This window comes from Callithrix jacchus, chromosome 4, assembly GCF_049354715.1.
Source record: "Callithrix jacchus isolate 240 chromosome 4, calJac240_pri, whole genome shotgun sequence".
NCBI lineage: Eukaryota > Metazoa > Chordata > Mammalia > Primates > Cebidae > Callithrix > Callithrix jacchus.
This window is the reverse complement of record NC_133505.1, coordinates 64,969,361-64,986,843: the sequence shown is the minus strand read 5'-3', so window position 1 is coordinate 64,986,843 and position 17,483 is coordinate 64,969,361. Positions and strand designations below refer to the sequence as shown.

The 17,483-nt window shown below is 36.0% G+C and overlaps 1 protein-coding gene across 50 annotated transcripts in view; it reads left to right on the top strand.

Moving 5' to 3' along the window:
• The window catches only part of DST (dystonin), a 505,428-nt gene that overhangs the window by 337,007 nt on the left and 150,938 nt on the right, over positions 1–17,483 (top strand). For all 50 annotated transcript variants that reach the window (XM_078369452.1, XM_008994605.4, XM_035295973.3 and 47 more), the window contains 6 exons: positions 181–264; positions 2,186–2,293; positions 2,804–2,902; positions 12,648–12,776; positions 15,536–15,624; positions 16,561–16,696. In XM_078369452.1, the coding sequence (XP_078225578.1) occupies positions 181–264; positions 2,186–2,293; positions 2,804–2,902; positions 12,648–12,776; positions 15,536–15,624; positions 16,561–16,696 (645 nt within the window). The remainder of the gene's footprint in view (positions 1–180; positions 265–2,185; positions 2,294–2,803; positions 2,903–12,647; positions 12,777–15,535; positions 15,625–16,560; positions 16,697–17,483) is intronic.

Genomic DNA, 17,483 nt, shown 5'->3' with positions numbered 1-17,483 from the left:
TGGTTTAATCTGAAAGTTTGTAATTTATTTATCCATAAGACAATTTGCATATTAAGTGCAAAGGGCTAAAGAGCTATACTGTGAAGTGGTGTAGTAGATATGTCTTAGTTCCTGAGCATCTTATGTAGTAGAATAGCTGAATTTCTTGTCGTTTTTCTTCTAAACTATGTATGTTTATAGATGCTGGTGTCTGAAATAGAAATGAAACAGAGCAAAATGGACGAGTGTCAAAAATATGCAGAACAGTACTCGGCTACAGTGAAGGTAGGATGATTCATTAACTTTAGTAAAATTTAATATTCAGGTGTGTGATTCTATAATGTACTTTTAAAGCCATGCAAGTCATTTCACTCAGTGTTAAAAAGTAAAAGGAATCTTCATTTGAACTCTTTTGATACTTATCTAACAATTCTTTGTGAAATCAGTCACATGACAGTCCCCCGATTCATACATCTTATCTCTCACATGTACATGCACCTCATACCACCCCCTCAGCCACCAGAATACATGTAGTTGGTTTCTTACTGCTTTTCTCACGCTCTTTTTTCTTTAATGTTGTTAGGGCATTCCATGGGAGAACTTCCAACTTTCTCACCTAGGGGACATTTTTGATGCTTTTCAGGTTATCACTGACGACTTATCAGTTTTAGCCTTCCAGATCCATGGTTCCATTGCTTAGTGGAGGAAAGGGGGGCTTCATAGGGCTACTGTATTGTTACATATATTTTCATGAGTTTCCAAACAGACTTGGGAAATTACCTGACCACCCTACATGTTTCTGATTTTGTCCCCACCTTGGAAGCATCTCCAGGATTGGATAGATTCCTAAAAATGTAATTTTGCAATGCAATCATATGTTGCTTAACAAAGGGGATATGCTCCGAGAAATGTGTTGTTAGGTGATTTTTCCGTTGTGCGAATATCGTAGAGTATACTTACATAAACTTAGATGTTACAGCTTTCTACACGATTAGGCTATATGGTACAGCCTCTGCTCCTAGACTGTAAAACTCTATAGTATGTTACTGTACTGAATAGTGTAGACAACTGTAACATAATGCTATCTATTTGTATATCTAAACATAGAAAAGGTACAATAAAAATAGGGAATAAAACCTAAAAAGTGGTGCATCTGTATAGAGCACCTATCATGAATGGAGCTTGCAGGACTGCAAGTTGTTCTGGGTGCGGTGAGTGAAGGGAAAGGCCTAGGATATTACTGTACACCTCTGTAGACTTTATAAACACTGTGCACTTAGGCTACACTAATTTATAAAAAAATTTCTTCAATAATAAATTAACATTAAATTACTATAACTTTTTTACATTATAAACTTGTAAAATTTTTTTAACTTTTTGACTCCTGCCGTAGCACTTAGCTTAAAACACATACACCTTGTACAGCCATGCAACAAAGTATTTTCTTTCTTTATATCTGTAATCTGTAAGCTTTTTTCTATTTTTAATTTTTGTTTTTTTTTAACTTTTTAAACATCTTTGTTAAAGCCTAAGACACAAACATGCACATTAGCTTGGGCCTGTGTAGAGTCAAGATCATCAATATCTCTGTCTTACACCTCCAAATCCCACGGGAAGGTCTTCAGGGCAATCACATGCATGGAGCTGTCATCTCCTGTGATAACAATGCCTTCTTCTGGAATACTTCTGAAGGACCGGTCTGAAACTTTTTTACAGTTACCTTTTTTTAGTAGTACTCTCTAAAATAACAATGAAAAGTATAGTGTGGTAAATAATTAAACCAGTAACATAGTCATTTATTATCATTATCAAGTATCATGTATTGAACATAATTGTATGTGCTATAGATCTTTGTGACTGGCAGCATAGTAGGTTTCTTTATACCAGCATCACCACAAACACCTGAGTGATGCATTATGCTATGTCATCACTAGGCAATAGGTATTTTTCAGCTCCATTATAATTTTATGGGACTACCATCATATATACACGGTCTGTCCTGGACTGAAATGTTCCCATGTGACACATGACTGTATTTTCTTTACTTGAACTTTATTTAGTGAATCTAGGTTCTAATTATTTGTATTAAATCGCTAAAATTAATTTAGTGAATCTAGGTTCTAATTATCTGTGTTAAATTATTATAGAATGAAACTCTAGTGCTTTGCTTTGCTTCCTTTTTTATCTTATTGGCTCCTTTATGCAGGACTATGAATTACAAACAATGACCTACCGGGCTATGGTAGATTCACAACAAAAATCTCCAGTGAAACGCCGAAGAATGCAGAGTTCAGCAGATCTCATTATTCAAGAGGTAATAAAAGTATGAGAGGAAGAGGGGAAGGGGCATAAGAGGAAGAACAATTTCTTTTTAAATTTTATTTTTTATTGTGGTAAAACATACATAGTATAAAACTTACCATTTTAACAATTTAAATGTGCAGTTTAGTGGCATTGCAGTATATCACTATATTGTGTAACTGACACAACTGTTTATTTGCAGAACCTTTCATCATCCCAAACAGAAAGTCTACACCCAGAGCAATATATTCTATTAAGGGGTTTTAAAAACTCTTTAAAATTTCTTATTCAGGATTAATTATTAACTGTAGAGATAAATGTACTTCATGGTGAAATTTAAAAGAGATTTATCATTTACTCTGATTTTCACAATAGTAATAAGCTCATTCCTATCATTTATTATGGGGAGTTGTGTGGTTTGCTGTCTGAAAGCCTAGTTAATATTGTAAGTATTATTCAAAGTTCATTCAACTTAGTAAGAGTAACTGGAGGTAATGCTTTTGTTATTTTTTCCTTACTGCAGTTCATGGACCTAAGGACTCGGTATACTGCCCTGGTCACTCTCATGACACAATATATTAAATTTGCTGGTGATTCATTGAAGAGGCTGGAAGAGGAAGAGGTAATCATTAGCAGTGAGCAGCCTGTAAATATAAAGGTGCTGGAGATGAGCAGGAACTACACTATAGTTTGGGAAAGCAAAACATGTTTCATGATATATTTATGTGGCTGGTAGCAGATGTACAAATAATTACTGAATTACAAAATTATAACGAAAATGACTGAAGACCTAGGATTTTTGTTTGTCTTTAACATTTACTCAAATAAAAAGTCATTCACTTCAGGACTCTACATTTTCACTTCAGGACTCTACTGTGGTAGGGTTAATGTCTAAATAAATGATGAAATTTTGGCAGTTGGGCAGACGTTTTTTCAGCTTTCTCACAACTGAGAAGTATACTTCTGAAGTGCAGTTACTGCTGTTATGTTGTCTACAGGAATATCATGTGAACACACTTGTCTTATGCATTTTAAATTAATTTGTATCTCAAGAAGTTAAAATTATTATGCATAATGTAAAGATGCTAAAGTTAGTAGATGTTTTTACAAAATGATGATATTTTTTAAGAATTTTGGAGTTTTGGGTTTTCTTTTTGTTTTTGCAAAAAGATGTAGCGCATGACATTTAAAAAGACTATTTAAATGCCATTCTGATTTGGAAAATTTCCACAGCTTTGATTCTTCATTTAAAAGTTATATTCAGAAATAGGAAGAGTGAGGAGTTATTTATAAAAGTCAATGGTCACCATAGGCTCTTGTAACTGATCTAAAAGGGAGTATGCTATGCTTTGTTATCTTGATGTACTTTCTGTTCCCTAGAACAGACAAAAATAGTAGAATGACTGTTAAAATGAATAAATGGTGGGACATTAGCCATTTTGAATTGGACTGTTGTTGAAATTCTGAAGGTGATTATGCTTAATGTAACTGTTCATATGAGAACTGGAACAGTAGTAAATATCTATTGGATGTTACTTTCTAGTTTCCTTAAAATGTGACTACTTTTTAAAACTATTTTAGTCTGTTCAGAGTTAACAGTTTTCTGCAGCTAAATCACTAACATAGCTAATTGCGAGACTTTATAACCATCTTCTTTTGTGCTTAGAAGGAGACCCAGAATACTTGTGACCATCTTCATTGCATGCATCTCTCATCTATGAAACCACATCCATAATTTTCTTATATTTTTAGTTTTTGAGAGATTTTTTCCATTTTAAATGGTATGCAAATCTTTTAAATTGTATATGCAGTAGTTAAATATAAAATAAAATAATTTAAGTTTTTATAGTACATATCTGATTATACATATATGGGTCAATTTATATGATGAAGTAGAATACTAGCAAGTGATAAAAAATATTTCAGAATGCCTACATTGTATACAAGTTATTATTGTCATCCTTTCAAATGTCAAAGATTTATGTTTAATTGAAACCAGCAAATACAGTTATGGAAGAACATGCAAAGACTATAATTTAAAATAGGTAAAAAAAAAAAAAATAACCTGCCACTTAAGATTACATTAATGGAATGTCATGTAAAAGATATATAGCTCAATTTTTAGACTGAAAAGAGTAGGGTTTCTGAAACTGAGTTTTGAAGACCTGTATGAGAAGCCTTGGTCTAAAAGCAGAATTTTCCATAATAAAAATAAAATCAAATATGGATACAAGTTAATTTCGGAAGTAATACTGATTTAGTTAAAAGGAACGTTAGTAGAATATCTGAATAGATATTAGATATGAGAGAGAGATTCTTTAATCTGTGCTGAGAACAAAACATGCTAAATATTAATCACCGTGATTAAAGGGCAAGATTGAGGAAGATTTAGAGAAAACTTAAGGAAGTTATTTTTATGTGAATAACTTTGAGATCCACAAGAAAGCAAATCAGCAATTGGACTAAGTTGTTTCCAGTAATTTTTCTCACATTCGCTAAAAAACTCAGGAGTTATCCAGGCAACATGAGATTCTTAACAAATCACTGCATTGACTCTAATTAAAACACTGAGGGTTCAACAACAGATTTTTTTTTTTTTCCTGAGGGAGTTTTTAGTTTGTTTTTAAATCTGAGCATGACCAAGAAAAAGGAATGGCTCAGAATTTTTCAGCAATAGCTAAGTTTCAGAGGAGCTTTGATAAGGAATTAAGACTCTCTTAGAAATAACCTCCTCAAGAAATATTGAAAACTTAGTATTTAAATAGATAAAATGCTGGTATGTCACAGGGTTTACCCTGATACCAAAATAAAGAAAATAGAGCGCCGAAGATAATGGATTATGAGATTTGTTTTCATCTGAATTATTATTAGAAACCTTATTTAGGCTAGCAAAGGAGACAACTGAAATTCTCATCAAAATTACTGGAGATCAAGAAATTAGAGGAAGCAAAATAAGATGTATGGTCTGTAATAGAAATTAAATTCTTGAAATTCACCAAAGCTACTCAATGAAAACAAATCTGTCTAAAAGAATTTCTCTGTTCGTGTTTACATTATTTTAATTTGGTGATCTTGAGTTGATGATACAAAACTAACAGTGTTAGAGTATTAATAAAGAGAAATTAAATTGTAATTATAAACTAATCCTGAGCATGCACTTCTATAATCAATGTAAAGTGTACTCTTCCCAGCTGACATTGATTCTGTAACTAGTAGAATAAAAAGTTTTTCTTACAGCTTTTTCTATACCTTGGAGCTAAATCCCTAACTATATATTTAAAAGCTATTATATTTAACAAATATCTTTGTATTTGTGGAGTATCTAAAGGTACTTGTCACAGTGGATTCATATGAGGCATGTCATTAACAACAGCAACAAAATCTGTGAGTATATGAAGCACATCTTTTCCAGAGCTGTCAGGACTGTAGCTGCCTTTGCATTAGCAATTCTGATTATTATAATTGTCATAATATGGCAAGTATAAACAAGTAAAGGATCCGACTTTAGAAATCTCAAGCTTTTAAATAATTTTCCTTCTTCCTAACAAGTGTTATTTCCTAACTTGTCTCTTTGTTCTAAAGTTCTGCGCTTTGCTTTTTTAACCGTAAGACATGAGAATGTAAGTATCATTTTTAATTTGTCAGGCTAGAAAATGAAATTCTTTAGCATCATTTGGTTCCTATGTGCTGGGTTTTCTTCCTTCCTCATAGGATTATGTTGCATGCAAGAGATGAGAGGGCACTGTTGTGAGAGTTTTATTTCCCACTTTGTCCCTCCCTCAATGTGAGTTTGTAAATATCTAACCTCCTTGTATCTCCCTTTCCTCTTCTGCTGTACGGTCCCTTCTTGCTATAAAATTTTAAGGTAGTTAATTTTTAAAATAAAATTATCCCTGAAGGACAAAAAGAGATTCTTCAGAAAACCTGTCATGAAGGGTTTTTTGTCCTCTCCTGCTGACTTTCTGAAGCTTTCTCTCTGAAAAAGGCGGTGGTGCTGGTGGCGGTGATAGCGCTTGTTCTGCATTTGGGTTCATCTGGTTTTGTAAGTACTTTCATGAACATTGATTCGTACTTTGTAAGATATTTTGAACAGAATGGGCTTGACACTTTCAAAACATCTTTCGTAGATTAAAAAGTATAAGGAGACTTCCGAACATGGGGCATATTCAGATCTCCTTCAACGTCAGAAGGCAACAATGCTTGAGAATAGCAAACTTACTGGAAAGATACGTGAGCTGGAAAGAATGCTGGCCGAACTGAAGAAACAAAAGTCCCGAGTAGAGGAAGAACTTCCGAAGGTCAGGGAGGCTGCAGAAAATGAATTGAGAAGGCAGCAGAGAAATGTAGAAGATATGTCTCTGCAGAAGATAAGGGCTGAAAGTGAAGCCAAGCAGTACCGCAGGGAACTTGAGACCATTGTGAGAGAGAAAGAAGCTGCCGAGAGGGAACTGGAGCGGGTGAGGCAACTCACCATAGAGGCCGAGGCCAAAAGAGCTGCCGTGGAAGAGAACCTCCTGAATTTTCGGAATCAGCTGGAGGAAAACACCTTTACCAGAAGAACACTGGAAGATCATCTTAAAAGAAAAGATTTAAGTCTTAATGATTTGGAGCAACAAAAAAATAAATTAATGGAAGAATTAAGAAGAAAGAGAGACAATGAGGAAGAACTCTTGAAGCTGGTAAAGCAGATGGAAAAAGACCTTGCTTTTCAAAAACAGGTAGCAGAGAAAGAGTTGAAAGAAAAGCAGAGAATTGAATTGGAAGCAAGAAGAAGAATAACTGGAACTCAGTATTCATGTAGAGAAAATGCATTGCCAATGTGTGGAGTCACACCGGCTACGTCATGCAGGGCAGTGACAGGCCTTCAGCAAGAACATGACAAACAGAAAGCGGAAGAACTCAAACAGCAGGTAGATGAACTAACAGCTGCCAATAGAAAGGCTGAACAGGACATGAGAGAGCTGACATATGAACTTAGTGCCCTCCAGCTTGAAAAATCATCATCTGAGGAAAAGGCCCGTTTGCTAAAAGATAAACTAGATGAAACAAATAATACACTCAGGTGCCTTAAACTGGAGTTGGAAAGGAAGGATCAGGCAGAGAAAGGGTATTCTCAACAACTCAGAGAGCTTGGTAGGCAGTTGAACCAAACCACAGGTAAAGCTGAGGAAGCCATGCAGGAAGCTAACGATCTCAAGAAAATAAAGCACAATTATCAGTTAGAATTAGAGTCTCTTCATCATGAAAAAGGGAAACTGCAAAGAGAAGTAGACAGAGTTACAAGGGCACATGCTGCGGCTGAGAAGAATATTCAGCATTTAAATTCACAAATTCATTTTTTTAAGGATGAGAAGGAATTAGAACGACTACGAATCTGCCAGAGAAAATCAGATCATTTAAAGGAACAATTTGAGAAAAGCCATGAGCAGTTGCTTCAAAATATCAAAGCTGAAAAAGAAAATAATGATAAAATCCAGAGGCTTAATGAAGAATTGGAGAAAAGTAATGAGTGTGCAGAGATGCTAAAACAAAAAGTAGAGGAGCTTACTAGGCAGAACAACGAAACCAAATTAATGATGCAGAAAATTCAGGCAGAATCAGAAAATATAGCTTTAGAGAAACAAACTATCCAGCAAAGATGTGAAGCACTGAAAATTCAGGCAGATGGTTTTAAAGATCAGCTACGCAACACCAATGAACACTTGCATAAACAGACAAAAACAGAGCAGGATTTTCAAAGAAAAATTAAATGCCTAGAAGAAGACCTGGCAAAAAGTCAAAATTTAGTAAGTGAATTTAAGCAAAAGTGTGACCAACAGAACATTATCATCCAGAATACTGAAAAAGAAGTTAGAAATCTGAATGCAGAGCTGAATGCTTCCAAGGAAGAGAAGCGACGCGGGGAGCAGAAAGTTCAGCTACAACAAGCTCAGGTGCAAGAGTTAAATAACAGGTTGAAAAAAGTACAAGACGAATTGCACTTAAAGACTATAGAGGAGCAGATGACCCACAGAAAGATGGTTCTCTTTCAGGAAGAATCTGCTAAATTCAAACAGTCAGCAGAGGAGTTTCGCAAGAAGATGGAAAAGTTAATGGAGTCCAAAGTCATCACTGAAAATGATATTTCAGGTATTAAGCTTGACTTTGTGTCTCTTCAACAAGAAAACTGCAGAGCTCAAGAGAATGCTAAGCTTTGTGAAACAAACATTAAAGAACTTGAAAGACAGCTTCAACAGTATCGTGAACAAATGCAACAAGGGCAGCACGTGGAAGCAAATCATTACCAAAAATGTCGGAAACTGGAGGATGAGCTGATAGCCCAGAAGTGTGAAGTTGAAAACCTGAAGCAAAAAATGGACCAGCAGATCAAAGAGCATGAACATCAGTTAGTGTTGCTCCAATGTGAAATTCAAAAAAAGAACATGGCCAAAGACTGTACCTTCAAACCAGATTTTGAGATGACAGTGAAGGAGTGCCAACACTCCGGAGAGGTGTCCTCTAGAAACACTGGACACATTCACCCAACACCCAGATCCCCTCTGTTGAGATGGACTCAAGAACCTCAGCCATTGGAAGAGAAGTGGCAACATCGGGTTGAACAAATACCAAAAGAAGTCCAATTCCAGCCACCAGGGGCTCCACTTGAGAAAGAGAAAAGCCAGCAGTGTTACTCTGAGTACTTTTCTCAGACAAGCACTGAGTTACAGATAACTTTTGATGAGACGAACCCTGTTACAAGACTCTCTGAAATTGAGAAGATAAGAGACCAAGCCCTGAACCATTCTAGACCACCTGTGAGGTATCAAGATAACGCATGTGAAATGGAACTGGTGAAGCTTTTGACACCCTTAGAGGTATACTCTGTTCTGAGACCTTATCAGTTACCTAATGCCAAGTTTCCTCATTTGCTTCCTTTCTCTCCTAGACTAAATTTTTAAAAAAAATTTGAATGTGATTGGCTCTTTGTAGTTCTAACAGGAAAATAATACTGTACTTTTTCTGGTAACTTACTTGAATCTTTATTATAATTTAGCCCTCTTTAATCTTTGAATGTTTGAGATTAAACATACAGATGTAATAGATACACTGTTATATCTGTGAAGATGTATTTTGAAAAATGTAACTATCAAAAAAGCTAGAAGAACCAAGCAGTTACCTTTAACTTCTAACATATTTTGTGGCTAGATTTTGTCTTAGTCTTTTTTAAAGATATAATTTTAATACCTTTATTGCCATTGAAAAATACAATTCAGACTCTGAAAATGATATTATAATACTCCCAAACCCTCCTTGGTTTGAATTTTTTTTCTTTTTGCAAATCTCATCTTTGTAGTTCAAATAATTATGTTTGGATTGAGAATGGGTAAAGTGACATAATGTTTTTGAGGTGACTTTTAATGTTTTATAAATTCCTGTTACAGATAGCTAAGAACAAGCAGTATGATATGCATACAGAAGTCACAACATTAAAACAAGAAAAGAACCCAGTTCCCAGTGCTGAAGAATGGATGCTTGAAGGGTGCAGAGCATCTGGTGGACTCAAGAAAGGGGATTTACTTAAGAAGGGCTTAGAACCAGAGACCTTCCAGAACATTGATGGTGATCATGCAAGTTCAGTCAGGGATGATGAATTTAAATTCCAAGGGCTTAGGCACACTGTGACTGCCAGGCAGTTGGTGGAAGCTAAGCTTCTGGACATGAGAACAATTGAGCAGCTACGACTCGGTCTTAAGACGGTTGAAGAAGTTCAGAAAACTCTTAACAAGTTTCTGACGAAAGCCACCTCAATTGCAGGGCTTTACCTAGAATCTACAAAAGAAAAGGTTTCATTTGCCTCAGCGGCCAAGAGAATCATAATAGACAAAATGATGGCTTTGGCATTTTTAGAAGCTCAGGCTGCAACAGGCTTTATAATTGATCCCATTTCAGGTCAGACGTATTCTGTTGAAGATGCAGTTCTTAAAGGAGTTGTTGACCCCGAATTCAGAATTAGGCTTCTTGAGGCAGAGAAGGCAGCTGTGGGATATTCATATTCTTCTAAGACATTGTCAGTGTTTCAAGCTATGGAAAATAGAATGCTTGACAGACAAAAGGGTAAACATATCTTGGAAACCCAGATTGCCAGTGGGGGTATCATTGACCCTGTGAGAGGCATTCGTGTTCCTCCAGAAATTGCTCTGCAGCAGGGGTTGTTGAATAACGCCATTTTACAGTTTTTACATGAGCCATCCAGCAACACAAGAGTTTTCCCTAATCCCAACAACAAGCAAGCTCTGTATTACTCAGAATTACTGCGAATGTGTGTATTTGATGTAAAGTCCCAATGCTTTCTGTTGCCATTTGGGGAGAGGAACATTTCTAATCTCAATGTCGAGAAAACTCATAGAATTTCTGTAGTAGATACTAAAACAGGGGCAGAATTGACTGCATATGAGGCTTTCCAGAGAAACCTGATTGAGAAAAGTATGTATCTTGAACTTTCAGGTCAGCAATATCAGTGGAAGGAAGCTACATTTTTTGAATCCTATGGGCATTCTTCCCATATGCTGACTGATACTAAAACGGGATTACACTTCAATATTAATGAGGCTATAGAGCAGGGAACAATTGACAAATCCTTGGTCAGGAAGTATCAGGAAGGCCTCATCACACTTACAGAACTTGCTGATGCCTTGCTGAGCCGGTTAGTTCCCAAGAAAGATTTGCACAGTCCTATTGCAGGGTATTGGCTGACTGCTAGTGGGGAAAGGATCTCCGTTCTCAAAGCCTCCCGTAGAAATTTGGTTGATCGGATTACTGCCCTCAGATGCCTTGAAGCCCAAGTCAGTACAGGGGGCATAATTGATCCTCTTACTGGCAAAAAGTACCGGGTGGCCGAAGCTTTGCATAGAGGCCTGGTTGATGAGGGGTTTGCCCAGCAGCTGCGACAGTGTGAATTAGTGATCACAGGGATTGGTCATCCCATCACTAACAAAATGATGTCAGTGGTGGAAGCTGTGAATGCAAATATTATAAATAAGGAAATGGGAATCCGATGTTTGGAATTTCAGTACTTGACAGGAGGATTGATAGAGCCGCAGGTTCACTCTCGGTTGTCAATAGAAGAGGCTCTCCAAGTAGGTATGATAGATGTCCTCATTGCTACAAAACTCAAAGATCAAAAGTCGTATGTCAGAAATATAATATGTCCTCAGACAAAAAGAAAGTTGACTTACAAAGAAGCCTTAGAAAAAGCTGATTTTGATTTCCACACAGGACTTAAACTGTTAGAAGTATCTGAGCCCTTGATGACAGGAATTTCTAGCCTCTACTATTCTTCCTAATAGGACATGTTTAAATAACTGTGCAAGGGGTGATGCTGGCTGGTTCATGCCACTTTTTCAGAGTATGATGGTGTTGGCTACATAGGCAGTGTGTGAATTGTGTAACATATGCTATTTCTTGAGGACCACAAATCTCTGAGTGTTCAAAATAGAGTAAGTTTTAAATGGAAAATTACAAATGATGTAATGCCCTTCAAATGGTTTCATTTAGCCTTGAGAATGGGTTTTTGAAACTTGCCCACACTAGAATTTTTTGACATAAAATATGGAATAAACTTGATGAACTCCAAGTTTATAGCATAATTTCTTCAGAACTCCCCTTGACTGAATAGATTTAAACTCGTGTTAGTTTCCATTTATTAAGTGAGAACATGCACTCACTGAAAGAGCATATCATGAAGCATTGTGGAACCAAAGAGAAAGGTGCAAATTCCTTCCGACATCCTTCAAGCTGCAGTGTTTCAGATTGCTTCAAAAAATGAAAAAGTTTTGCCTTTTTCTGTATATAGTGACCTTCTTTGCATATTAAAATGTTTACCACAATCTCTCATTTCTAGTTAAGTCTTTGCACTTGAAAGCTAACATTATGAATATGTTATGTGTTAGAGAAGGAGATGGATTTTTCTTCATTCTCTGTATTTATGTGTATAGTAGACATTCTGTATTCTGTCAGCTTTCTGTTATCTGATACCTTTCTGTCAGGACAATTATGATTGTAATGCTAATGCAAAGGCAGCAATTCAAGGATCTTCTAGTGCCTCATGAATAAAGTTGAGATTTAAAATTTGTGACATTGATGGAACAGCTGGGAAAGTAGACCATTCATTAAGGAATGTATGCCATAGCTTTCTTTGCTACCATAAACATTTTGGAGGTGCATCTGCTATGTGACATGGTAAATATGGTTAAGTGAATGAATACAATGTTTTAGTAACCTGTGTGTGATGGAAAAACATTTTTACATTCTTGTTTGCTATGGAGAGGTCAGTTTCATAGCTAAGTCATTTACTGGGTTGTGTATTTTTCTTACCACTCAACTGTCAGAAGTCACTGGAAGAAGAAAAGAAAGAGCATGTTGAAAAAGCCAAAGAATTGCAAAAATGGGTATCAAATATCAACAAGACCTTGAAAGATGGAGAGAAGGCTGGAAAACCTCCCTTCTCTAAGCAAAAGGTATTCACAGAAGTCCTGGTTTAATAATAATATCAACAGGGATGTTAACTGAGTTGACACAGTTTACCTAGCACAATGTTTAATTCTTTACCTTAATTTTCCCATTGTTATAGGCCACTATAATGCAGATCAGAAAGATGCTCAAGAAACTTGCTCAAGAAATCAAAATTAGTATGTGGCAGAAGAAGCTGTTTCATTCCAAAGAACAATATATATTGTCCTATTTTTAGTAAAGAAGTATGGTATGCTGCTTTTTCTAATAGTTAGGTCTGATTCCTGATTATTTTTGTGAGAATAGCTCAAGAGCAGTCATTCTGTTTTATGTATAGAATAAATCCATGCACTCTGCGGCATAAAGACATGCCATCTTATTCTTACAGATGTAAACAAAAAGTTTGAAGAACAATGAAAATACAAGCTAGAATATTAAGATTCTTGATTATTGACTTTAGTTGTACTTTTCTGGGTGTTTTTTTTTAAATCTCATAAGGAAGTGTCTACAGTCAACCACTGGAAATTCTAGGCACTATCTCTTATCCTAGTGAATTATTTAGTCTTATGGGCTATCTTCTGTATCCCAACTGCTTAGCATTAGTTGGATGGCTGCAGCTTGGAAGATGTTTGGGGTATCTATTGGACTGCACCACTTAAAGCTCTTAGGATGTTGGTAATTGAGGTCTAAATTTTAATAGTGCTGCCACTGGTGATAGCAGTGGGATTGCTGCTGTATTGTAAACATAAACTTCCACTAAGATAAGAAGCATTTTTCTCAAGGAATGCTTTCCCGTACTACCCTCCTACTCTTGCCTGACATTTGGAAATTTTGGGGGCTATCATCCAATCTTACATTTAGCTCCCTCTTCTAGCTCTGCATTAGTCCTCACTTGTCAGCTATTAAAATAGACATTGTTGACATGATTAAATAGGGGATAACATCAGTGTCTTATTTTGCCTGTGTTATGAGGCAAGTGTTTCTTCTTTGAGGTTCTTCCTTGGAGCAGTGTACAGAGCAGAGTATATGCTTGAAATACTGCTCAATTGAAATAAAGTTGTATTCACTCATAGTCTTACATACTGTGTGTCATATAGTGTGGAACAAACAAGATGTGGGAAAGCACTTGTATTTGATGCTTTATACCAAAAAGCTTCAAAGTGATTTCAATACATATATTTCATTTAAAATATCCTTCCCCCCCCCCTCCGCCCCGTTAAGTAGACAACCAAAATGGGGACATAAATCTTAACAAAGATTCCTTGGGAGAATAAGTTTCTTTTGAGAAATATGGATTATAAACCCTTGGTATTTTTATGTTCTGTAGTTTTATTTTCATTTTTTTAATTTAAGACAGGGACTGGACTTGCTCAGTCACCCAGGCTGGAGTGCAGTGGCATGATCACAACTCACTGCAGCTGTGACCTCCTGAGCTCAAGTGATCGTCCCCCCTCAGCCTCCCAAGTAGCTGGGACTACAGACACATGCCACCACACCTGGCTAATTAAAAAAAATTTTTTTTGTAGGCATTCTTTAGTTCTAAATTCTCTAAAACATTACTAAGGCATATTTAGACCTGGTACCCTAGATACATTTTTAATGCAGATAATGGTGTTAATTACAACTATCTAAGGACAGTTGATGGTCTCTCTATTGAAGGAAATTTTTGTTAGTGTGTCCTTCAAAAATCAATGTGGCCTCATGATTATGGCCATGAAAAGTAAACTTTAAATGGACTCTAAATAGACTTCATGGGGGAAAATATATCTTCATTGGCTCATTTCCTCTTATTTCTGCTCATTTAAAAGAATGGCAATTTCTGAAATCAGGGATTTGGAAGTGATGCACTGAGAGATTAGGAGAAAGTGTTGAGACTTCTTGCTTTTCCCCAAACAGATCAATTTTATTTCTCTGACAGATGACAGTCAGAGATGACTTTTAGAAAGTGGGTTTTAAGATTAGAAATTATTTATTTTTTAACGGTTAATTTTTTTTTTTTTTTTTAGGCAGGATCTTACCCTGTCCTTTATGTGGGAGTACAGTGGTGCAGTCTCAGCTAAGTGCACTTTTCCTTCCCACGCTCAGGCAATTCTCTTGCCTTAGTCTTCCAAGTAGCTGGGACTACAGGCAGGAGCTACCAATGCTTGGATAATTTTTGTATTTTTTGTAGAGACAAGATTTCACCTTGTTGCCCAGGCTGGTCTCAAACTCCTGAGCTCAAAGCAATCTGCCCGTCTTGGCCTCCCATAGTGCTGGGATGACAGACATAAGCCACCACTGTGAGCAAGAAATTCTTTATTCTTCATCTGCATACATATAGATTATTACTTTCACCCTATATTTTTCGGAAGGGTCATTGTATCTAGGAGCGTGGAGGAAGGAAGATGCCCTTTGGAAGTAGTGTCCCACATTCATGTGTCTTTTTGAGTACTGCAGTGCACAAGGATGACACTGGGCCAGTTCTGAGTGCCCACCTGTGGGTGGAGGCCACCTTTATCCACGGCGGGGCTAGGACAGATGCAGGAACCATATAATCTATCATTTTCTGATGAAAACAACAGCATTAAGGATAGAGAAGCTTTCTTTATGCATTATAAATAAAATATTCTCATCTAGGCCTACAGACTGCTAATAACTGATAGGTTATTCACGTGGGTCACTCAGAAAATAGACTTTGGCCTTGACTAAACGTTGATTAATTTAAAAAATATACTGTTGTTTACTCCTTTTGGAGGAAGAGTTTGAATGTGGCTTCTTTACCTTACAGATTTCCAGTGAAGAAATATCAACCAAGAAGGAACAGTTGTCTGAAGCACTTCAAACTATGCAGCTTTTTTTGGCAAAACATGGAGACAAGTATGTTAGTTGCCATTAGCTCTTTTATCCTAAGTGGGGAAGTGCTCTTAAAAACATTCAGCAAGACAGAAGTGGTAAATTTTAATTGCAGTTTTAAAAATGGGACTCGAACTAGTCATAATTAATGTAGTAATCTAAAGAGTATCAACTTAGTAATTGTCACTTTTAGCCTTTATTCCAACTTTGAAATGGGCCTATTATTCCCATGCATTACTGGTAAACGGGCTCAGAGAGGTTAAGAATTAATAGCTAGTGAGAGGTATAGTACAGACTCCATGTCAAGTCTTAAATCGAAGTAGTACTCTGAGACTTATTTTTGGAAAATATGTATAAATATCATCTTCATTTTCTTAGCTGAGACCTCTGACAGCCTCATTTCTCATATTTTGTCCCTACTTTGTGCAACAAGGCACTTTATATATTTTAATAAATGCTTTACTCAGGGACGGAATCCACCCTTTCTTTAAACCCTTTTTGGATGTCCTCCTTAGTATTACTTCATAATGACTTTATAGTATACCTTAGCAAATCAGGTTAATCCCCTTTTAAATTTCCTCTTTATTTATGCTTTAGTCTAAACAAGTTTCATCTTGAGAAATGGTACCTTTTTGTTCCTTTTCCACGTTGGGATTGACAACGAGATCTTTGCCTCAGTCAGATAACAGCAATTGCTATTTTGGAACTTTGTCTATTAAATAAGTGTCAATACATTAGTTTACACCCTTTCCTTCAGTCTTTTTCTCAGGCAAGGGAAGGATCCTTAGATATTTTTAAGGCCATTCTTATTATCATATATGGTCATACTGAGACCTGAGCAATATGTATGTGAGGCTATATTTTATTTTATGATCATGTGAGAAAGTTACTGAACCTAATACGTCATATTTATCTCTTGAGGACTTGGATTACTCTTTTTCTTGCTTCTGGTTATTTTAGAATGACAGATGAAGAAAGAAACGAATTGGAAAAACAGGTGAAAAATCTTCAAGAAAGTTATAATTTATTATTCAGTGAATCTCTGAAACAGCTACAAGAATCACAAACCACGGGAGATCTAAAGGTAGAGGAGAAGGTAATATTATTTGTTTAAACATAAGGCTGTTTCTAGAAGCTTAGTTTGATTGCATGGCTGTGAAAATCTATGTCAATAATAAAGAAATGACCCTGAATTTTGTACATAGTTAAAACGTGGATTGAGTTTATTTAAATGTTTGGAGATTCCAGTGTTGTTTATTAAATGCAATCTTACACGTGCTGATCATCAGTTTCTGTGACATCTTAATCTCTGCCTTGCATGGTAAAAGAAAAGGATCATTCATTCTTCTAACTCTTCTCTTTAAAAGCCATTCTTCTAGTATGTATAATAGGTATTTTATTATATAATATGTTGTAAAAGAGCCCGTGGGTCATCTCTAAAGGTGGCATTGATGTGTTATGGAGTTTGCTTGATTTTCAGAGATATCCATGAGACTTATTTGAGTATTACAAGGCCATACATTATAGTGAGGATGCCCTAGCATCTTCTTAAAGTGTAAGAGAAATCATTTAGAATTTGGCTGCTACTTAAACTTTTAAAACTTGACAGTGTATATCAACATGCCCAACATAATATTTAGTATTCAAAAAGTTATCTTTATATTAATTCCATTACTACTGGGAATACTTTCCACATAACTTGTCACATTTGTGGGGTATGTAACAATTTTTCTAGTTTCTTAGTTTTTGACTGTCTTCGAAGAAGTCTGTATGCTGTAAACATCAATAGCATGGGGTTTGATACACTCTTTCATGCTGCTAGACTCTAATCTCACCTAAATGCAGAAAGCATGGTTTGCCTTCTAGATATGTGTTCTGTTTTC